This window comes from Notechis scutatus, chromosome 3, assembly GCF_049901735.1.
Source record: "Notechis scutatus isolate UNSWTSFEM ecotype Mainland chromosome 3, rNotScu1.2, whole genome shotgun sequence".
Taxonomy (NCBI): Eukaryota; Metazoa; Chordata; class Lepidosauria; order Squamata; family Elapidae; genus Notechis; species Notechis scutatus.
Window position 1 is genome coordinate 108085241 of NC_142011.1, and position 24782 is coordinate 108110022.

General features: G+C 37.9%; 1 protein-coding gene across 2 annotated transcripts; it reads left to right on the forward strand.

Annotated features, from left to right (window-relative positions):
• Positions 1 to 1952: 1952 nt before the first annotated feature.
• On the forward strand, positions 1953 to 14354 carry SERPINC1 (serpin family C member 1). 2 transcript variants are annotated; one of them, XM_026669177.2, is made up of 7 exons: positions 1953 to 1995; positions 3562 to 3928; positions 4707 to 4922; positions 8080 to 8217; positions 10456 to 10849; positions 11980 to 12044; positions 14067 to 14354. In XM_026669177.2, exons 2-7 carry the CDS (start codon positions 3566 to 3568, stop codon positions 14247 to 14249), a joined length of 1359 nt encoding a protein of 452 aa, XP_026524962.1. In that variant the 5' UTR covers positions 1953 to 1995; positions 3562 to 3565; the 3' UTR covers positions 14250 to 14354. The 2 variants fall into 2 exon arrangements, with proteins under 2 accessions (XP_026524962.1, XP_026524961.1); XM_026669176.2 differs by having other exon boundaries at positions 1973 to 2121.
• Positions 14355 to 24782: the final 10428 nt, after the last annotated feature.

Sequence of the window (24782 nt, forward strand, 5' to 3'; positions counted from 1 at the left end):
TTCCAAAGACATAACAGGGAGAATGTCCTGAGATGTCATGTGTTTTGTGCAAAGCAGTGTTATTCTGGGAGCTAGAAATCAGGATCTGCCAGTAATGTAGTGGACTTTAAGCAAGGGAAATTGCATACATGAGCCTTTCTTGAGGGTCTTAACTACTATCTAATTCAAACATTCTACAGCAGTGGTTCTCAACCTGTGGGTCACGACCCCTTTGGGGGTCGAATGACCCTTTCACAGGGGTCGCCTAAGACCATCGGAAAACACATATTTTGATGGTCTTAGGAACAGAGCCATAATTTTATGGGTGGGGGTCACCACAACATGAACTGTATTAAAGGGTTGTGCCGTTAGGAAGGTTGACAACCACTATTCTACAAAGATGCACTCTTGTATTTGATGCAGCATATACAAAAATTATGTTGGTTTGTAGTCATACAAGGAAAGATGCACTTGACAGAATACACAGCTGGTGGCAGCTGGTGGTACTCAGGCTGTTGTAAAGGCCCCCTTTGAGGGGAAATACCTGATAATAAAAATCACAAATAGGTCTTCAGTAAAACTACCTTTCCTCTTTTTCTTCTACCATGTTTTCACTGTTGCTCTATTCCACCAAAGAACTTGAAGCAAGGTCCTTAAGTGGTCATTAAAATCAGCAAATTGTAGATAAGTCCCTAATAAATGCCTCTCACCGACAAGCCCCCATTTCATGGATATTTAATAATTTCTGTGGGACAAGTATCCCCCCCACCCCCCACCCCAAAAAACAGGAAAAACCCCCACTGGATTTCAATTTAACAGTTTTGAGTTTTAGCCTGCTTACTTTAGGGACAAGAATAATATCTAGCTATACATAGAAAACAAAGACACTCAAGGGACTGTATTTTCTGCTCAGCTGTGAAACCTTTACCTACCAGGTGTTTTGTTTATGTTCATCTGTAACCACAGCTGTTTGTGGCTGGAAAGGCAGAGTGGGAGAGGCAGCCAGAGGCTTTTCTTGGCTTGCAGATTCTGGCAACTCTTCTGGATACAGCCACCAAGCAGAGTAGGGTGAAATTGACCAGAGGTCTGGCTGGGGACCTTTTTCTTTTCCTCAAGAGTCAAATAGAAGAGCCAGAAAGCTACTTGGTGTAGGTATGGGTTGGTTTTTCTTGCTGAAGAACCTTAAGAGGGAAGTTCCCCAAAGATGCATTCCAAACTGTAGCGGGTATGAAGAAATAGTCATGGCTGCTGTTCTTCATGAGACAGTGGAAAGCTGGTGGGAAACGGCTCAGAAGCTCAGTATTTTGTAAAAGGAAGATTTAGCTGTGCTTGGAGTACCAGATCTGAGCTGCAACAATCCTGACAACCAATAGATGGTAGCAATATGTTAGATTTCTAGTAGCAATAAGCATCTTGGAGGTTTCAGTACACTGCAGAGAGAAAATGGGGGGGGGGGGCATTCAGAATTTCTGTCAACCTAGTACATTATCCTTTTGTGGAACTACCATTGTTAAAATCCTTGAAAGATGCAATGGAACCCTGTACTGAAGTATACCTTCTGCTCCTAACCCACTCACACTTCCCCACTGTTCTCTCCACTATTTGTTATTTGTAGGCTCTGACCTCACCAAGGTGTACTTTAATCACTGCTTCTGGCAAAGGGCTGGAATTCTAACTCCAGCACTCTTCAAAAGGAAGCCTTTGGAAAGCTCCATTGTTTGCTTTCTCCCCAAAGAATTCTCTCTGATCACACAGCAACAAGTCTTAAAATCTCTCTCATTTGCCAAATGAAGATTGCGTGCAGCAACGAAGGTAACTTTCAATGACTGTTTTCTCACTGGGTTGGGTCTCTGCCGTATGTGAGGCATGTGTCCTCGGGTTGAACATTAAAGCTGCTCTCAGAATAAACATTGCTTTGCTCCATTATTTGTTTAACTTGCTTTTTGAGATCACTGGCCTTTGACCTTCCCACTCCCTTTCTTCTTCTCTCCTTCTCTTGTTTTGGAGCTGGTTGAGGTGAGTACAACTGGGCAATAAGCTCCATCAGGAATATTCTTACAGATTGGAGTGGTTTTTTGCCTAAATTAACAAATTAACTCTTTGAACATCCTACACTACTGGAGAGAATAACGCAAGAAAGAGGTAAGAAATTTCAGATATTTATTACGCAAAGAAAACATAAAAAACAATGGTAGAAGTATGTGATTACTTTCACTGGAAAAATAGGGATGTGGTAAACAGAATGGGGGGAAAGAATATAATTTTCCATATTCTTTTACAAAGTTTATTGTGTTTCATCCAGCATTAAAGGTTTTCAATTAGAATCTCAGTATCCTATGTGGAACCAATCCTGAGTGAGGTAGTAACCTTCTTGGGTAACAGGTTTTAGGGAAAGTTTAAATGGCTATGAGCGGTCAATTATCTAGCTTAGTATTACATATTTCATTGAAATGCTCAGCCTTTAGGGCCATTTTTAAAAAGAAGGGATGAAGTAGAGTGGCTAAAATAAAAACTACACATAATCATTAAAATTTATGTAAGATACAGCAAGATTGATATTGGGAGGTAAAGGTGCTAGCCTAGAATCCAAGAGGTGGTGAGTTCTAGTGCCACCTTAGGCATGAAAGTCCCCCTCTCTCATCTCAACCCAGCTCACATGGTGGTTGTTGCAGGAAAATAGGAGGAGGAAGGAGTATTAAGTATGTTCATTACTTAATTCAAATTAATTTACTGAGTTACTTAAATTAATAGAGGCAGGGTAAAAAAGGGGTAAATTTAAGATTTTCTTAGTTCTAGAACTCAAGGCAGTTTAATGGAATTTGATACGGTAAATAACAAGATAGTCAAATCAATGTCTTTCTTCATAGGCAACAACTTGAATGGTTTTTCAAGGAGGATTAGATAAATATATGGAAATTAGGCTCTTAATCCTTGATAGTCACAACAATATAGACTACAAGTTGCTGAAGAAACAATGGCAGAAGATGGCTACTGTTTTTGGTTGCTTGTTATATAGCTAACCAAATATCTAATAAATGCATCTCACCCCAAAATATTCTCTTGAACATCCTATAAAAAGCGAATTTCCCATTTTATGTGAAAATTCCATTCTTAAATTGCAGGTTAAAATCATGTATGGGATATAAGCTAATTGATGTGAATTTATTATTTTCCTTTTGGATCTGCTCGCCGAGGTTTTTTTGTGTTTTCTTTTTCTATTTCAAAGTAGACAAGCAAAAGTCCATTTATATGAAGAGATTGACGTACTTGGTCAAGACTGTGGGCTGTGACTCCACTTACCCAACTCAAAGTAAAAAAGAAATGTCTGTGTATCTATAGTAACTGCACTTAGAAAGCTACCCATCCTATTTCTCAAAGCAATCCCTAGGAAAATCAAATGCCACTCAGGAATATATGCATATGTCTCTTGACTTTGGGGTGCTTCAATGAAGAGTGGCGTTAGCTTTGTGTCAACCATTCAAACCACTCCTCCAAATGGTTCACACCACACTGGGATGTAAAATGGCCTTGATTTGAAAAAGAAAAGTGTTGTAACACACAGTCCCTTTCTCTTGATTACAGGAAGATGCAGTTCCTGATACTGTGTTTCTTCTGTTTGTGGTCTACTGGCACCACAAAGGCCCACTCAGTACAAGATATATGTACAGCCAAGCCAAAGGATATCCCAGTAAATCCAGTCTGTATTTATCGTAACCCTGAGAAAAAGTTGCAAGAGGAGGCGGATCATGAGAAAACCCCAACTTCTACCAACCCTCGTGTCTGGGAGTTGTCCAAGGCTAATTCCCGTTTTGCTGTTCTCTTATACAAGAATTTAACCAATGCCAGGGATGAAAATGAAAACTTCTTTATGTCACCAATCAGTATTTCCACCGCCTTTGCCATGACCAAGTTGGGTGCTTGTGGCAGAACTCTTCAGCAGCTAATGACGGTAAATGTCAGGAACCATCATCAGGTTCCTTGGTGATTAGGTTGGATTTAGCTACTCTTGCTACCATATTAGCAAAGATCATTCTTCTCTCATTTTATATGCACAGCCTTAACATTTTTTAAAAGAAAAATAGATGTCATTATCAGGGAAGCATATTACAGAGCAGTGTATATAAGAGACTTTCTTGCAATCTATCATCTTAAAATCCATGGATGTTAAAATTGTTATGCACTAAATGGTATACATGCATGTACACACTCAGATTCTAAAAATCTGAATTAAAAACCTTTAATTGTTCAAAATGAAGGCAGCTTCTTCCTTCATTGCTGTGGATCAGCCTGGCATACTAAATTTTGAAGTCTGAAAAAGCCATGTTTTCTACGTACTTTGCACTGAAAACGTCTGTGAACGAGGGTGCCCTCCATACATTCAAATATTTTGAGGGACTGAGATTTCAAGGTCAAATGAAAAATGGTTATTTAGCATAAATGTGATCATTCTTTGCACAATTTTCTAGGCTTCTAAAATAACGTGTCAATGACTTCTGAGGCTTAGTAAATTTTCCTATATACCTGAAATCATTACAATGTTAAGTTTTCTCTGTCCTTCAAATATGCCTCAAGTGTGCCATGGTAATCTGGCATCACAGTCTTTGCAATTCCATTATCCCAACTGAAATTGGACAGGCCACCCACCAAGTGGCATTTCTAGGCAGGGCCACTTCTTCCACTAGCTTTAACTGTTTTCCAATTCCTTTCTCCTTGGTCTCTTTTTAAAGGTTTTTCAGTTTGATACCATTTCAGAAAAAACATCTGATCAAATCCACTTCTTCTTTGCCAAACTGAACTGTCGACTGTACAAGAAAGTCAACAAATCCTCTGAGTTGGTATCAGCCAATCGCCTTTTTGGGGAAAAATCTCTCAAATTCAATGAAACCTACCAGAACATTAGCGAGGTGGTTTACGGAGCTAAACTTTGGCCTTTGAACTTCAAGGTGAGCTATGCATACAGTATAATGGGGTAATGTTGCTCTATTTGCAAGTAGTTGAATATCATCTGCAAATCTTAGGATCCTGTATGCCTCTGAAAACCTTGCTGTGGCTCTGTGACTTTTTGAAAGTTGGACATTCCTATCCAAAGCACCCTTGATTGCTGACTCAGTGCTGCTGTGGGTGAATGCAAAGTTACCATTTCTGTTGTACTTTGGCTTTTGGCCTGGTAAGGCCTCAGCCTTTGAATACTGTTGATTTCCCTGCCTTTATGTTACCCCACACTCTACTTGGGTTCTCCTTAGTTTATCACCCAGCCAGAAAAAAAGGTTCCAAAGAATTCAAACCTTTATACACATCGTTGTGATATTTTTGTTGTTCCAACAAAGATATTGCCTTTGTGTGTGCAAATTTTTGTATAGTCAGCATGGCTAATTTTATCACCTTTCCCCCAATCCATACAGTGGTGGGATTCAAAAACTTTTACTACCGGTTCTGTGGGCGTGGCTTGGTGGGTGTGGCCATGTGACTGGGTGGGCGTGGCTTTTTTGCAGCCCCCACATGTTTTTGGGAACTTCTTACCCACAGAGGAGCCTCTGGGTGGGGGCATTTTTGCTCCCCTAAGGCTCCTCTGGGGCTCTGGAAGAAAAGGAACTGAGCATGGGAGGGGCGTGCAGCACCCCTCCAAGCTCCGTTTTGGGAGCTTCCTAGCCTCAAAAGAGCCTTCGGGGTGGGGGGGGAGTTTTTGTTCCTCTGGGGCTCTGGAAGGCAAAAAATGGAGGGGGAAGCCTGAGTTCCTCCCTCCATTTTTTGCCTTCCTGGGCCTCAGCAAGGGGAATCCCGGAACAGCTGATCTTATCTACAGCTGATCGTCGGGAGGGGGAAAAAAAGAAAGAAATACCTTAGGCGAATGTCAGGCAGGCAGGTGGGGTGAGCGAGCATCGGGCAGGAGGGCGACCGGGTGGGGGGCGTGGCCAGCCAGAACTTACTACCGGTTCGGCGACCCACGCCAAATTCTTGCTACTGGTTCGCTTGATCTGGTGCGAACCGGCTGAATACCACCACTGAATCCACATATTGTATGCTTCTTGAATACACATTTCTTCAAATGTTAACACTAATAAATATATTAAAGTTATAACCAGTGTGGCATGTATGACATTACTTCCTCCAGTTTTTCACAAGAAGAACCCCTTGACTTGCCAAAAATCATCCAGTAATATTTGAGATTTCTCCAGTGATGATCCAACAACGTAAATGCTACACCATCCTGTCTTACAGGTGGACTGGCACTCCAATAATCTTTTCTAATTCTGAGTTTATTTGCTTTAAGAGGAGAACAGAATTTGGAGTGGGACAAATCTGTTCCAGGTTGCCAGGGGAATTAATTGTTGCAATTCCTGGACTATTTGAGAAAAAAAGTAAGAAAGAAAATAAAAGAGCTAGTTCAACCAGTTTTGACACTGTCCTACTCCATTCAATGGGGCAGTTGTTCTTGCTGTAATCCCACTGATCCTGGCATCCAAGTATAGTTTTGTCGCTTAGTTTACTGCACTATGAACTTCTGCTTTTTAATTTGCAAGGTCAGTCATGAGGTGGAATTAAAGTTGAGGTAGCTTTGATCTGAATTATCTACAAGTTTAAAATAGTTTAATTCAATCTTTATTATCATATAAGGCAGCATTTCCCATCCTTGGAATCTTTAGGATGTGTGAATCTCAACTCCTAAAATTCCCCAGCTGATGGCACTTACCACCAGTGAGACTAGCAAAGATGTTTGAAAATTTGTCAACTAAATGTTGGAAATGTAATCAGATACCAGGTTTGTATTATCATATGTGGTGGACATGTTCAAAGGCAAATAAATACTGGTCTAAAATACTGTTCTAACATACATGGTGAGAAAAAATGATAAAGCAACATATAGATTTTAAACCAGAAATATTCTTGTTGGGTATCTTACCAGAACCGTATAATAAAGGAAATACATATCTAATTTTACATGTGCTGACACAGCAAGAACTGTGTTTGCACAGCAATGGAAAAATGAAGAGATCCCTGCATATGAAAGTGTTGTGAAAAAAAATATTAGAATGTGCAGAGATGGATAGACTAACACTTAAAAGAAAAAGAAAAGGAAGAAACAATACTTCCTAACATGGGACTTGTTAGACTACCAATGGTTAATAGAAACAGAGGTTAGAAACTAAAAAAATTAAAAAGATAATTAATTATACAGAGAATTTTTTTAAATTTGGATGAGCTAATTGTATTACTGCTATGTGATTATGTGATTATTAATTCTATGTACATAAATACCGTTATAATTATTGTTGTATTCTTACTCAAAATAAATTACACCCAAACAATACATTGCTCAGAGATATATAGTTTTTATGCATATTAAGAAAAATAAAATATAATATATAATATATAATATATATAATAAATATATAATATATATAATAAATATATAATATATAATATATAATATATAATAATATATATATATATATATATATATATATATATATATATATATATATATATATATATATATATATATATATATATATATATATATAAAACATCCACACACATACACACAAGGATTCCCCAGCTGTCATTCTCGCGAGGGAATTCAGGGATCTGGTCCCCCCCCTTCCCCCCCCCCCCCCCCCCCCCCCCCCCCCCCCACCCCCCCCCCTTTCCCCCCCCCCCCCCCCTCCCTACCCCCCCCCCCCCCCCCCCCCCCCCCCCCAATTTTCCCAGTGGGGTTTACCATGTATCCTATAGTTTCCAAAACCCCAGGTTGAGGAACCTTGTGTTGTAAGGAATGAGCTAATAATAACACGGGGAAGTCATTTGAGAGGGGAGATTCTCCAAATGGTCACAATATTTTATATTAATAACATTTAATGACTTTCATTGTATCTTGTATACATTGTATTTCTTGTGTGTCCAGTCATACTTGGCCAATAAAGAATTATATTCTGTTCTATTCTGTTTTGTTCTATTCTGTTCTTATTTTTATAAATATTTCATTTACATTTTAGTTTTATATGCTGTAATTTGCCTAGAATCACTGGAATAGGGTGTATCCAAAAGGATATACAATATATAAAACAAAAAAATTACCTTTTTCCCTGTTATCCCTTTCAGGAGAAGCCAGAATTATCTAGAGCAATCATCAATGATTGGGTGGCAAATAAAACTGAGAAACGTATAACAAACGTGATCCCAGAAGGAGTCATTGATGAATTCACTGTTATGATATTAATCAACACAATTTACTTCAAGGTATGGAAAATAAACCTTAAAACTGAAACTTGCACTTAAAGTAATTTGGCTAACTAAGACTTCAATGCAACCTGCATTTTTTCAAGTTAAGACAGGCAAGAAGAATGAAGATTACCTAATTTGATAAGCACAATCTTCAAACCATTTTACAAATTTCTGACAGGCGTTCCTCCTTCAACAATAGGCCTTGCTGTTAATGAAAAAAAGGAGGAAGCTTGACTGAGGCCTTCGATTTATTTAAATGCCTTTGTTTAAATTCCTTATTCCTGAGTTGTATTTTTAACCAAATCTTGCAGGAGTTGACACATATTTATAATGACTATGTACAGATGACTGAATGCCTTTTGGCGCAATATTTTTTATAGAATGTAGTAAATTCTTCCATTGCTTAATTTTAAATTCTAAATTTATCACAATTACATTTTACATCAGATTCTTCTTTTATTATCCTCTCTTCAGAGTGTGATAAGATGGAAGTGTTCCAGGTCAGGCTGCCAAAAACCTCCTCTCTAAAATCCTGTTATAACCATCATCAGGTCAAGGACCTCTGATGACCACAAGCCTAACACCTGTGCAATTACAGTATTTTGCTTCTTATATAGGGCTTTTTCTGAATCTGGAGGAATTTAAGAAAACTCAGTCTTAAGGCAGCATGTTAGTGAAGGAAGCACAATCATGTCTGCTTCTCAGTCTACAGGTTTTAGAACATCCTCAAACGCTTTCAGTTTTTCAGGGGTGCCTGGCCAACAGCTGATGATAGAATATCAGAACATATTAATAGAATTTCCTATTGGTTCCAGCCAGTGGTGGGAATCAAATTTTGTTACTACTGGTTCTGTGAGCATGGCTTGGTGAGCATGGCAGGGGAAAAATACTGTAAAATTTCCGTTCCCACCCCACTCCAAGGGAAGGTTACTGCAAAATCCCCATTCCATCCCCAATCCACTAACCTGCTTTCCAGCTCTGTTCTCCTGTGCAGGGCAACAAAAGAAGACCCAGTCGATCAGCTTGGGAGGCAGAAAATAGATGGGGGTGGGGCCAGTCAGGGGTGGTATTTGCCGGTTCTCCGAACTACTCAAAATTTCCACTATCAGTTCTCCAGAACTGGTCAGAACCGGCTGAATACCATCTCTGGTTCCAGCAAATATTGCAAGATTTTATATTGCGCAGGGAAACAAGCTGGCACCAGTATTCTCAAAGCATAGCTTCAAATTTAAAGTTAGCCTTTCCCCCTTTCCATGTCAAAATATTTGCAACCTACTAAACTTCTATCTCCCAGATGCCAATAAACTGTGCCTACTTAGATCCTGCTTCTAGGCTTCTCCTTGAGGCTTTCCTCTTTCCCTCTTTTACTGTTTGTCAAGAAAGGAGATTGGCTCCAGGTAGTGAAAGGACGTGGATCTGTTTCTGCTTCTCCTCTTCTCCAGTGTCCAAGTTTATAGAAGAATTTGTGTATTTGTTATGATATGTACAGAATAACCCTTGAGTAACAAGGATATGCACATGGAAACGTTTATGAGAGTAGTTATGAATAATTATCCAGCCACACACAGATACACTAAATTGAGTTAAACTTTACTTTAAGAAATAGCACAGTCCAATAAACGGTCCAGGTCATATATGTTTAACAGTCCAAAGAATATCCAATTACAAAGTCTTCTTCCCGGTTGCCTTTGTCATTTACAGTAAACAAAAATATCAAAATATAAGCACAGCATAAATACAACAGACAACCTTAGATAGCAACAGAATGTAGAGAGAGACAGAATATCAGAGAGAGCAAGCTATGATCTCTAGCTCCCTCTTATGGTAATTTGCAATATAATCAACCAATCGGAATATAGTATAAATCTATACAGTGATTTTGTCTTGAAGCTACAAACTTACATTGTTGGTTTATATATTGCCAACCCAACTAATTGGTGAACAGATTCCTAATAGTATTTAAATCTTGTTTATGTTGTGAACATTTTCTAAAGATGTGTACTCAATGTGTCTAACATGGATTGGGTTGTGTATTCCACTTTCCTATCCTCATGCTAGAATAGATTTTCCTTATAAACTTTCAATTGATTTTGTGGAAATCTGGATCCATTATAAGAAAACAAATGCACAATTGTATAGAATATTTGTTCAGATAATATTTGTTCAACTAACATTTGAAGGTTAGTTTGGGGGCGGGTTGGCATACTGCCCTAGTCCATTCAATTTCTGTTTTCTGTCACTGTGTTGATCTAGGGTCACTGGAAATCCAAATTCCCTCTTGAAAACACAAGGGTGGAGCCCTTTTTTAGAGCCACTGCTGAGCCTTGCGTGGTGCCCACAATGTATCAGGAAATGACATTCCGTTATGCTTCCATCGCAAGTGCCAAAGTCCAGGTGTTGGAGCTTCCTTACCAAGGGGATGATATTACAATGGTTTTTATCCTACCTTATCTGAACACACCTTTGGCCCAAGTAGAGCAGCAGCTGACCGCAGAGAAACTGGAAAGCTGGTTCCGTGCCTTGAAAGAGGTCTCCCTCTCGGTGCATTTGCCTCGTTTCAAGATAGAAAGCAGCTTCGGCCTGAAGGAGAAACTCCAAGAGATGGGATTAAGAGACCTTTTCAGCCCTGAACGGGCCAGCCTGCCAGGTCAGTTGGGATGTGCTTTAGTGGGGAACAACCATTATTTTGATGAATTTAGTCAAAAATTATAATGCAGTCCCTCTCATCTACCGACCAGAATTCCCTCCTCAAGATACTATCACATGCATTGTGGAAAAAAGGTGGTTTTCATTTTAGTTCAAATAACCTTTTTGAAATGGCACTATAGCCCATGCCAGAGAATCTGGTAACACGTTTTCTGATTAACCTGTTTTATTGAAAATGTGCATGATCTATAGCTCACTTGAAGTCTAAGGAATGAAACTCTATGCCTTTTTATGTGCTAGTCGGAAAATGTGCTACTAGATTCCTAATTTATTACTCCAGATAGTTCACAATCTTCATGCTATTTTGTTTAATATCTTGAAGAAGACTCTGGATGGAAAAAAAATGTTTTGGATGGTTGAAGTAAGACCCATGATTAGCAATGTGTTTAGTTCCTTTTTCTTGCATAAACACAAGGAACTCTGAACTGATGGTTATTTTTAAAAATACCACACAAACATACACACATTTGTCCCTCAGATTTTAACTATTATTTTAGCATACACCTATTTTCTGGTTTTAGATGAAAGGTGAGAAATGTGGATCTCCAGATATTGTTGAATTATAACTCCCAGTGTTCCTTACTGTACATCAGCTGGTTGATGCTGTTTAGAATTGTAATTCAGCAATTTCTAAAAACAAAAAAACACACAAAAAAACCCAAAGATCTCCTGCTGTTAGCTATTAACTAGTGGTATGAACTGCAAGCCTCTTCTCTTGTAAAATGATTTTCCTGATTACCTTCCACAAATTCTTCACAACTAAACAATACTGAAGCAAATATAGAAAAAGGAATGTCTACCATTTAATCATGAAGCCTCACAGCACCTAGAGCTCTCTCCCACCAGAGGCAAGCACAGAGAAGGTGAATTTGCTATGCAGCACCCCCAGAATGGTTTAACTCTGGACTCCTGACCTTGGGTGGGACAGAATATCTAAAAATATTTCCAGTCTTTTATTCCAAATAAGATGACCGTTTTCTGCAGAGCATCAGTTTTAGACCCCTGGATCACTGTTGGTTTCTCCCACAATAAAATTCACTTTTTTTCCTTTATGCTATTGTCTTTTTTCAGGCATAGTTGAAGATCCTGAAGCAGGCCTCTATGTTTCTGAAGCATTTCACAAAGCCTTCCTTGAGGTGAGTCAGGTGTCTTCTTTGTTTCCATTCTACTTTGTTCTCTTTCCAAAATTAAGCTTGTTGTTGAATAAATCTATTGCTAGTGATCCTAAAAGGCAAATCATTCTGGATCACCATTGCACCATGGTAGAAATTGGTACAGGCAGGACCTATTTCAAGGAAGCAAAATATTTGAAAGGAAATTATTTTATAAATGCGATCCTTTTAAGCAGTTCACATTGTTTTTCTTTATGCAACCCTGTGAGGAATGCTGGGCAGAGATAGTGATTTGGGGTGGGTTTCATGATTGAGTTGCATTTAAATCCAGATCATTTTATTCATATGAAAGATCTCCAAGTCTGCTCCTTCGGGGATACCAAGAGCCAATTTGGTTTAGTGGTTAAGGCACCAGGCTAATAGTTGAAAACCATGAGTTCTAGTCCTGCCTTAGCCATGAAAGCCAGCTGGCAGTCCTTGGGCCAGTCACTCTATCTCAGCCAAACTCACAGTGTTGTTTTGTGGGGAAAATAAGAGGAAGGTATGTTGGGTATGTTTGCTGCCTTGAGTTATTTGTAAAAATAACAAAGGCAGGAAACAAACAAACAAACAAAGCCTGCTCATCTAACAGTTGCCACTTGTTTAGATGGATGGAAAATCTTGGTGGACAAACTTGTTAGTGTCCAGCTTCAGCCTCTTGGTTCCATCCACACCCTGAGATTATGCCTCAAAATATCAGCTACCCTCATTTAGCAGCTTCATACAAATATTAAAGATGAGGCGAGAGAGGATGGGTCCCTGGGGGGGCTTCACAAACCACTGGGCTGACCTCTTCTACATTCTTCCTGTTTGACTGAAAGTTCTGAAGCCACACAGTACTTAAAAAGAACAAGATAAAATGATGAATATCATGCTCTGCTGAATGAAAGGAAAGAAGAGATAGATCCCTCGCTACCTCACTGATTTCTTAGTAGAAACATTTTGAAATGGAATTAATGTCTACTTGTGTGAATTAAATGATTTAAAAGAGGCATCTTTGGGGAATGGGCAGCAAGGGGAAGAAATGGCATTACTGTCTATATTATAACTTGCAATCCAATTCCACTGCTTTTATATTTGCATTGGACATTGTAACACAAAGATAAAAGGATGCCACTTGGGTTGTGATGTTGTGATGCATATTTTGTCATTTTAACATCGTCGTGGAGACTTTTAAACTGATAATTGGAAGACATTTTTTAAAAGATCAAATGACTTGTTGCATATGAATTCTTCTGGAGAAATTTTTAAAAAAATCTTAGCTGTTTGGCAAACCTAATTTAGCTCTTCTGCTTTAGAACAGGATAGCAAAAGAACCTTATTAGATGGAGTGACAAAGTTATTATCTCTGAACCGTTTGATAAGAAGTAACTATCCCAGGCATAGTCTCAAACACCAGTTGAGAAGATCAGTGCTATGTTAAGATAGGTGAAGAGCATTGCTTCATATAACAAATCAGAAAACAATATAAACACAAATATTCTGTCCCATTTTCCACATCTTTGTCTAGTTTATCCTAATTTGGCAGTAAATTCCTCACCCCTCTCTTCCCTTTCCAAAACTGTATGGCTCCAACAACAAACAAACAAAAGTGGTGGGGTAGGACTACATGGCTGAATATGAAATATAAACCAATCAAATGATTTTGTTGCATGACTGATTTCATTAGTTCAATCAGTCAAGCTTGCTTAAAGTAGCATAAGGTTAAAAGATACATTCTGTAACAAAAAACATATTTTTAGGCCCTGCAAGCATATATTGCAGTAGCATTTTAGGGAAGAAGCCTTCCTATTCTATGGGTAAAAAGGAAATGTCTACAGCTTTGATGTATGTATGTCTGTGGCACAATAAACCGGGGATACCTGTAGTCATTGATTCAAACTGTGCAACCCTAATGAATGCCCTTGGGGGGGAAAACATTGTCAAAGGGGGGGAAATCCCCACAACTATTTCTGTTTGGTCTCTGACGAATGTTCCTAATTCAGCATGTACATTTTATTTCATCAGGTAAATGAAGAAGGCAGTGAAGCAGCCGCTTCCACCACCATTGTAATTTCTGGTCGCTCATTAACTTTGAACAAAATTGTCTTCAATGCCAACAGACCTTTTATAGTACTCATTAGGGAAGTGGCTATAAATGCCCTCCTTTTCTTGGGCAAAGTGGCTGATCCCTGTTCCTCAAATCTCTGATTTATGATGCTCTTTGTCTTCTTAAACTAACACCCACCTCTGTGTTTCTGTTGCATTATAACCACTCGGTGCATGCAGCTAAATAAAAGTAATCTTTCAAAGAGAGCCTCCCTGTTTTGTGACTTACTTTAATGGGCCTGTCCTACAGTCCAGACTTGCTCCAATAGGAGGACCCTGGGAAGTGGTTGATTCAGCAAAATCCAGCTTTCACTTGCAAACAAGGTCACCATCTGTGCTTCTATTCTTTATGGTTTTCCCTTTTATAATATTATTCAATATACACACACATACATGTCCAGAAATGTATCTACATACAAGAAGCACAGACTCCAGAGCACTTTCTCAATAAATCACAGTCTCAAGAGTTCTTATTTGAGATGGTAGATATTTAGGAGAACATGTAGCATTAGAAATGATGGAATTATAACAAATATATGATTGACATTCTAAATGAAATGTTAAGATGCTAATACAGGTAGTCTTCAACTTCACAGCCATTCATTTGGTGACCATTTGAAGTTACAACTGCATTTAAAAAGTTACTTGTTACCAATTTTCACACGACCATTGGAGCATTCCCATGGTCACATGATCAAAATTCGGGCCATTGGCAACTGGCGTGTATTCATTACAGTTGCACTGTCCCAAGGTCTTCGGATTACCATTTGTAATCTTCTCAGCCAGCTTTCGACAAGCAAAGTCAAGGAAAGGGGAAAGCCAGATCTGTTTAACGACCACATGATTCACTTAACAACTACAGTGATTTGCTTAATAAGTGTGGCAAAAAAAGAACTTAAAATTGGGCAAAACTCACCTGCCTTGCTTAGCAACAAAATTATGATTGTACACCAAGACTACTTGCACATTTAAGACTTCCCAGGCCCATTCTGAGGGCTGAATCAATACAGATATACAGATAGTCAACTTACAACCATTCATTTAATGACTGTTTGAAGTTACAATGGCACTGAAAAAAGTGACTTATGATTGTTTTGTTCACTTATGACTGTTGTAGCATCCCCATGGTGATTAAAAATTCAGACACTTGGCAACTGACTCATATTTAAGATGGTTACAGTGTCCCAGGATCATATGTTCTCCTCTTGTGATCTTCTGACAAACAAAATCAATGGGGAAGCCAGATCCACAACTGTGTTACTAACTTCACAACTGCAGTGATTCACTTAACTGTAACAAAAAATGTTGTAAAATAGTGCAAAAGTCACTTAAACAGAAATGTTGGGCTCAATTGTGGTCATAAGTTGAGGATTATCTATATATGCTATTATTTATAATATTATTGTAAAATGTTTTGCAATGAATATGCCCCCTTATTTTCAGTGTACAGCTGAAGACTTAAAAGGAAGAAATAATTTCTTATGATTCCAACCAGCGATTATATTTGTACTAATTCTGGTCTCTTCCATGGTAAATGAACTGTGAGGGCACCTGCTTGAAGTGGAGGTAGAGATTATTCGACAGCAAATCAAAATGTACAATTCAGCAGACAAAGCTAGAACCTTGAGAATGATTGTGCTTATAGTAATAATGGACTCTGATGTGAAGTGTCAGATGGGTCAATTGAAGTGTTCCTTCCTTGGAGATGATGAGGGTAGTTTCTTGTCCGTCGAATGCCCTGTGTTGATCTTAAGATGTGTAAATCTCTTCCCAATTTTATGTTGGATCCAGCATAATTTTTTTTCCTTCTCTTGAAGGATTCTATTTCCTGGAGACATACAGTCTGCTTAATCAATTGCTGCCCAAATGTACAGTGCTGGGGGTACTTTGCCAGTCAGCTGATTAGAGAATTGCCAGAAGTGCAGTAATATATTGGAAGATTTCCCAAGAGATAGTACTCTATTTGAGTATCTACTATCTGTACTAAGGGAAACGGGACGAAGCTTCTTGTGTGTGTTTCTATGGATATGCAATACTCTTCTCATACCCTTTTGAGGGCTGGGTGTGATGACCCAGAGTATATCAGAAATATAACAAAAACCAAAACGTAACTAAAAGTCCTTTAATGCCTTCAACTTGGCTTCACAGTGGAGAAGTAAACTATTTTCAAAATAACATTTCAACAGAAAGAAACACAGTTCAAATTCAAAGAGCCGATAACGAAGCAAAAACCAAAAACAAACTGCACTGAATAAAGTTCCATGACAGACCAGGATAGATAATTGCCAACTTCAGGAAGATAATCAGGTACAGTCAGTTGGAAGAACGCCAACCAAGATAAACCTTCTTTCGGAATAAAACACTAAATTGTCTCCAGCCTCTGTTAGCAGGCAGGTCCAAACTCTTATGCAGATCTCACACCTGCAACCCATGAAGAGGATCACTCTCCTCCTGAGTAGACCACATTTTTACCCTGATCCTCTCCTCCCTGCATGCCCTAGGATGGATAGGGGATGGGCCTGGGTCCTCCTCTGACTGCACCAGGGGCATGACACTGGGGTTGAGATTACCTAAATAAATGTGGAGTGAATGGCAAAGAAATTCACATTTTGCTCAATGCATTTGCTTTTTTCTAAGTGACACAGCTTTGGGGAAATACTATAACTATCAAAAGCTATTGTATTGCTGAAGAAAAGGATGGAAGCTGCTACCACAAGGGTCCTTTATCATTTATCATGTTCCAAGGGAAACTGAACAACTACTCTGATAACTGCACAATCTAGAAGAGCAGACATATGCAACTTCTGAGGAAGGTAGACATACCTCAGCAGCTATGTGGGGTTACTCTTCCTATTCTGATAGTCAAGCATCAGAAAATATGGTTCTAAGTTACATATCAACCAGAATAGAGCTAGAAAAGATCTTGGAAGTTCCTATTCCAGCCCCCTGCTAAAGCAGGAGACCCTATACCATTTCAGATAAGTGACTGTCCAGTCTTTTCTTTAAAACCTACAGTGATGAAGCACCCACAACTTCTGAAGTTAACTTGTTCTATTGGTTGTCTCACTGTTAGGAAGTTTCTCCTTAATCCTCCTTGATTAGTTTCCATCATTTATTCTCTTGCCCTCTGGTGCTTTGGAAAATAAATTGCCCCCCTCTTTGGGGCAGCCTCTCAAATACTGAAATGCTGCTATCCTGTCACCCCCTAGTCCTTCTTTTCTCTAGACTAGTGAATCCCAAATCCTGCAATCATTCTTCATGTTTTAATCCCCCAGGCCTTTAATCATCTTAGTTGCTCTTTTTTGCACTTTCCCCCCCAAAGTCTCAACATCTTTTTTGTAATGTGGTGATCAATACTGGTTGCTCCAGGTGTGGTCTAAGGATTTATAAAGTGGTACAAATACTTCATGTGATTTTGATTTTATGCCTCTGTATATACAACAAGGATTGTATTAGGTTTTTTTTGGCTGCTACCACACACTTTTCCTTATTATCTTTGACTTTTGTTGCAAATCTTTGTTAATTCTAAGCCTTTGCTTTCCTGACTTTGTCCTTGCAAATTCAGACTATCTGCTGATATTCTGCCTTAGTTAAGTGTCCCTCTTTCCATTTTTTATCCTTTTTTTCTTTCAGTTTATCAGAAAGATCTTTGTGCAACCATGCTGGTTTCTTCTTGGATTTCTTGTTTTTCTTTTTCAGTGGTATTGTGTTGGACTGGGCTTTTATGATTATATTTTTCAGTTTTTCCCATGCTTCTTGGGTTGTTTTCCCCTTTAGGATTTTTATCCATGAAATTTTGCTTAGGCTCTCTCCAAGTTTGTTAAAATCAGCTCTTTTAAAGTTTAAGATGCTGGTTGGATTATATTCTATTGCTTTTGTTTGCATTATATTGCATTTCAGTATGATGTGGTCACTCTCAACCAAGGTTCCAGCAACTTCAACTCCCTGTATCTTGTCTTCTCTATTAGTAAGAAGTAGGTCCAATATATTTCTTTCTCTAAATCCCTCCTCTACCTTTTGGATGACAAAGTTGTCAGCTAAATTGGTTAGGAAACTGTTCTATCTTCCACTTGCTGCAGAGTTTGTTTCCCAGTTGATATCAGGGAAATTAAAGTCTCCCTTTACTGTGGTATGTTTCCTATGTACATTTATTAATTGATTAGCAAAAAGTTCATCTATTTCTTCTACTTGGTTGGGTGGCCTGTAGTATATGCCTATAGCAATGTAATTTTTTTTCAGTGCAACTCCACCTCCTCTTTTGTTAGGTCTATTTCTTTTGAATAGTTTGTATTACATGTAGCTTATCTTGATGAGTTACTGTATATAGAGTATAAGGCATTACCGTCTTCTGACTATAAAAGGAGGATAGAAACAGGCCACAAGATTTATTGCCTGGGAAAAAAAGCAGTAGGGGAATTTCCATGAACAAAAATACATCTTTAGCAGAATCTTCAAGGTGAATATTCTCTATTAAAAGACAGGGTGTAAAACTGCGGGGAAATAAAAATACTCCACCTTTGAGTATTAAATCATTTAATTCTCAAACCACTCACATGCATAACATTTCTTTTATACAGTGTTAAAGATGAAAACTGCATTTGTTTTAAAATACAAACAGAAGTTCAAGTATACACTTATAGATTTTTTTCAGAATTCTAACCAAGTTGCTAACTTCTCATTCACATTTTAAAGCTGTTTGATAAGAGCTTTTTTTGTTGCTAAACTGCTTTAAAAGGAGTTTTATGCAAGCCTTTATCTTCACTATTATATTTTTCTTCTTCTACCTACACCAAAAGGAATACCTACAAAGTCATTACCATCTAGCTCCCCTTTTATTCTCCCTCCATGTGCTTAAGGATCAGCGGGACAATAAGAGGTTGCATGGGCTTGGAAAATGAGGATTACAAATAAAATTGGGCAGTTCTGCTACCAATCATTTGCAAACAGCTGGATCCCCTTTCAGCCTGCTGCAAAATAATACAATAATTTGATAATAATAATATTATCAAAATAATCTTGATAATTCAAAGCAATGAAAATCAACCCAAAAGAATATACAGCAAGAAGTTTCAATACTCCAACAAAAAAGGAAATATTATCCATCTATTTCAGATTCATAGAGTGTATCATATGGGGAATGGTTTTGTTTTAAAAAGGAAAGCAGAAACAAAACCCACCTAGCAGAGAGAAGGAAAATATATTGTAATGTTAAGAGTGATAGGTGACAATAGCTCCCAACCCCCAAATAGACTTGAACCACTCTTTTCTCACCAGGGCCACAGCCCTAATTGCTTCCTTTATTAAAATTACCTAGTATCTCTGCAATTCAAACATTCCATGTTCATTTCCATTTGATGTGGCCAAAAGACAGAATATCTCTACAATGCAGGCAGTCAAGCTAGCAGGGCAACTGAACTCAAACTACCCAATACAGGCCCAGCTTTTACTCTACCACCATGAAAGCCCCACTCTCCCACTCCAGTACAAGGTGAATTTATTTGAGGCAGAGATATTTACAAGAAAATCTAAAACTGACATTATTTCAATACAATTTGATCTGATGAAAGTCCAGCCCATTTTATTGCTGCAGTTCTGTATATGTTACAAACCTTAGTAGCATCAATTGCATTTTCTTATGGCTCTGTAGCTTTCTAAAAACTTGATTTGATGCAAAAACACAGCCCATTTCAATAAGCAAAAACTATCCTATTTCACAAGCAACCTTGCATGTCAACCGTCCAAATATTATATATCTGAATTAAAATGTGGGATGCAAACATAGCATTTTGCTTTCATAGTCTTGAGGAGTGCAGAAGTGCCGATAAAGAAAAGTGAGTGCATATAATACTCTCACCTCCTGCAGAAGCTACTAGGGCAGTCCAAAGTGTTATAAACTGTTTTCAACATGCACGTATGTGCAAATTATACTCCTCTTTTGAAAGCTGTTCCCACTTGTCTACCCATGCAGAAATATGCACAACAAGCAACACTTTGTTGGGACTCCCAGTGAAGTGGTTGATATGCTCACAAACACAGAGACAGCTGGGGATTGTCTTACAAGAGATGCAGAGCTGCTCAAACATCCAAGGAGCGGAGAGGTTCTCCTTTGTACTAATCAGGGCTGCAAAAAAAAAAAAAAAAATCTTCTAATCTCTGCACCATGGTAATCAGTGCTACCTATTTTCCATCTAAGACAATCCTCCTGTATATAATACCTAACAATATCCATAGAATTTAAAGTGCTTGTGGGAAAAAGAAGGGAAAAGGAGAAGTTAAAATAACATACTTAAAGTGCCATGCTACATTTTAAAAGCTGGCTTGCAAGAAATAATAGCAAAAAAGTGTAGTAATGAAATGGATTCTTGAAATAATGCAGACATGCTGCTGTCACACAAGTAAAGTGTACAATGCTTTCTTTCTCTTTGTATATTATGCATGTGCTAAGCTCCTAGCAAGCCCCCCAGACATCTTGGGAGTTCGGGTTCACAGTGAGATCAGGGATTGCAAGTTTCACCCATGTAGCATCTGGCCTTGCTCACTGAGCATGCTTCTTATACATACTTGCTGCAGTGATCTTTCTCAAACTGTTCAGACTAATTACATAGTTTACAGTCGGAAGCCTCATACGAGCACCCTCATCCTGGAAAGCCTGGGCATGGGAAGAAATGGTATTTGTCAAGAGCCACAAGGGAGGGGGAGCCAAAAATTCATTCTCAAATATTGTAAAAACATGCCCTCTCCCCAAAGCACTGACAAGCTCTTCGTGGTGCATTTTATACTGTATATAAAATTCATAAAATACCAAGATACTTGTAAATAATTCAACATACAGTGATTTGCCATCAAAGTAGTAAAAAAAGCATAGTCTTTGAAAATCTACATTAGATATATGTGGTCAAGAGCTATAAACAAGAATGTTAGTTAGTTATATAAAAACCAAGTGCTAAAAATAAATAGCACCAGAGAAAGAGGCACAGAAAGTTTTGCTGAAATTGCACAGCATTCTCTTCCTGAGCAGACTACAATTCCAATACCCAGTGGCTGAAAGAGGAACTACACTAATTTAAATGTTCTTTCACGTGACATTTCCTGAGGGTAGGAGGTTATTCAAAATAGACCACTGACACATAAACCAGTACTACCACTGCTCCCCAGTTGAATAGATCAATTTCGCCTTCCTCTATAACAGTCTCTCCCATGTGTCACTGCTATTAAAAGGTGACTCCATGTATAATGTAGAGAAAAAGAAAGTATATTCCATTATTATGGGACAAGACTAACTAGAAGTCACTGGTCTAATGGGAACAGGATGAGTTATAAATCATCAACACACACGCACACAGAGAGTATCAGAAAATACCTTTTTTATGATCTCCATATAGTATAAGTAGTCATAAGTAGTTCTCATTTATCTATTTCTTTGGGGCTTCTATAGGAAAACTTTCCACTCAGCTACCCTGTGCTTCTCTATTTCCTTTGAAGACGTTCTCATTGTTTTATCTTGATTGTCAGTTGTGATTATTATTGATTTAGCAAACAGAATGCCATCTCCAAGTTTCATTCTAAAATGTAGTTCTATTAATGTAGAAAATAATTATTTGTTTCCATTACCGCACAGAAAACAACATCACTACGTGCTGTAGTTTGTTCTAATACATGTAGATTTGAATCGTCATTCTTGAGATACTTAATATTTTTCTAATAATAAAGTAAAAACTACACAATCTCCTTTGAGTTCTATTTCCCTACAAGCATGCCTCTATAATTCCCTTGGCATCAATATAGAAGTAGTTTGCCATTGCCTTCTTTCCAGTATGGTCCACAGCTGTAGGAATCCTGATAATCTCCCATCCAAGCACTAATTGGATCTCTTTCAAAACTGATCCTGCTTGGTTTTTTCAACATCTACCAAGTACTGCCGCAGGCTGAGAGGTGCTGATAATAAAAAGAATTGCATTTGATGTCTTTCAATAAAGAAACAACATTGTTGCCAGTAAATCCATTCACAAGCTCAGTTCAGACAAAAGGAATGCAATTTCTGCCGTGTTTAATTTGATGAGAGGAAGCCAACAGGAGCAAAATAAAAAGGGAACTCCTTCCTCAGCCTAATTTCCTAGCACAATAAGATAACACATCCTTTTCTATTTCCTATTTGAACAGATCTGTCATATTATTTTGACTCTCCAATCACACAATTGCATTCAAATACAGCGTAAGAAAAGGAACTCTATAGAGCTTGTTCATCAATTAAATCATGTTTTCCTAGCCTCAATTAATCCAAAAGGCTGGGAGCTTCTGATGAACATGATAATTCACATTTAGTTTCTCCACTTTTCTCTATTGAATGTTAATGCAATGAATAAGGGCAAGGCAGCTATTTGATATTATAGCCAATGTTGGCTCATTCAGCCGATACACAAGTGCAAGAAGCATAACATCGTATTGTAAAGACCCTTAAAATGGTGGTTTTCAAGTTTTCTTTTCCCTCAAGGATCCCTTTTGACGCCAATTTGGAGCTTCCCTCATGAAAACCATAGAGATCCAGACTGGGAGCACAACAGGAGAAAGGTTCCTTCCCGGAACTAAGATTCAGACTATATTTCTCCATGGTTTCCAGTCTTTTGCCTTTATAGAATTTGGCAACTAATTAAAACATGAGGAATGTCCATTTGAGAGAAAATCTGTAAGTGCATATAAAGAGTATGATTAAAAAATAGGTATTGCCATCTGTATTTCAATATTAGAAAAGCCCCTATCAATGCCACAGCAAAGGGAACAAAAGGCACACCTGTATTCAGCATGCATTTGTCTTGACAAGTTTGCTTTTGCTTCCAATAAATGTGAATATAAGAATGGATGGGGATCAGGTACTGATGTTCAAATGCCTAGAGTAACTGGGAACATAAGAACCAATCCTATGCTAAGTCAGCTGGTCCACGTTGCCTAGTAAAGCGATTCTCCATGTTCTTAAGTACAGGTCATTTAGTAAGTTTTTCTGTTGGAGACTGACTGTAAGCAAAGCATTTCTGAAATATGAACTTGATATCATAAGATACAAGATTCTTACAGGAATAGTAGGCATAATTGTGACAAAATGAACCAGTTCCCTTCTGCATTAAAAAAATTGTAGCATCTACAGAAGGGAAAGAATTTCAGTGTGCTTTTAATATTCCTGAAGCAATTGTGTGTTTACTTTTAAAAAGAAAGACGAAAACACAAAAAGTATCTACATTTCAACTCAAAGGATCTTATTTCATATATTTGTTTTCTGCAACGGAAATACACTTTCTTGTCAGAAATTTATTTATTTTTCATACTGAAAAACGTGGAGCATTGCAAATTCATCAGTACACATGCTATTGTATCAGGCCCATTGTGTCCAGTTTCCAAATTATACAGTATCTTCTACCTTAAACTATTAAACTGTGGAATCAAGGGTAGATTACTTAAGGAAGCACAAATGGAAAAATAATGTTTTATAAAAAATACACGGCAATTTTAAATGCTTCGTTCAAATGTCTCAGCTTTTCATCAATAGTTAGAAAATAGTAAATTTCCGCCCCAGCAATCATTTGGCAGCATTACATTACATTAATTCTTGGGAAGAGACAAGGTCACTAAAGACTCCGTAACCAGCACTAATTCTCTCATTTAAGCAACCATTCACAGCAATAATTTACTACCAGTCAGACAAAAAACCTCTTAGATTACTGCCTTCCAGGAGTTCTTGTAGATTAAAACTGTATTGGTAGTTACCTGAACTTTGATTTCTGCAAAAAGCTTATACCTACCAAACAAATGGGGTTAGCACTTCAGTCACTGAACTAAAGTTCCTTTACGTGGTAAGTGAAGGATTACATCTTCTGTTTCCCTTTAAACAGAAACATTTAACACTGTCCAATCAGCATAAATGCAGGAGTGATAGATCTAAAAATTCACTGCAGATTTCTAAACAGCAGAGTTAGATGTATGCCTAGGTGAATATATTGGTGCAAACTGTTCTACAACAAAATGAAAAATGGATTCATCTCTCAGGGTACGTAGCAAACATAGCTTATATCACTGGAATAGAAGATTCAGTTAAAATGAAAAATACATGCAGAAAACCCAAGTAGGTTAAATATGCATTAAGCAACTCATTTTATCCAAGCAATAGCTTTTTTCATATCCAGCTGTAACATTCTGCTAATGTTGAAACAGTTTGATAAGTGCCACATTCAGTATTTTTTGTACCAATTTCAATAAGGAACTATTTGCAGCGGTAGAGGCAAAAAGAAGCAATTTCTTTTAATTCTTCCAGTGCTACCTAGAGAAGAACTTAGTGACTCTCACTGAAAGAACCCATAACTATTTACTTACTCAGCCTCTTTACAAAGGAGGGCTGGGGAGTTATATAGTAAATAAAATAAATAAATAAAAATAAATAAATACAAGAAGGAGTTACTTACTAAATGGAATCTCAGTTCTATCTGGTTGGTATAATATAAAAAGGATATATATATAGAGAGAGAGAATATATACAGAATCAGGATTTAGGAAGCTATGCAGAAATTGGCCTTGAAGAACTTCTTTTTATAGAGACAGTTGACCCAATGGGGCCCTTGAAGAGTAAAGCTCATTAATGTTTAAGAGAAA

Bases quoted from the DNA above. Each gene is read 5' to 3' on its own strand.
- SERPINC1 (XM_026669177.2), top strand. From the start codon at position 3,566: ATGCAGTTCCTGATACTGTGTTTCTTCTGTTTGTGGTCTACTGGCACC. The intron at 8,218-10,455 runs GTATGGAAAATA...GTGTTGATCTAG, and splicing joins TCAACACAATTTACTTCAAG to GGTCACTGGAAATCCAAATT. The intron at 12,045-14,066 runs GTGAGTCAGGTG...TTATTTCATCAG, and splicing joins TTCACAAAGCCTTCCTTGAG to GTAAATGAAGAAGGCAGTGA.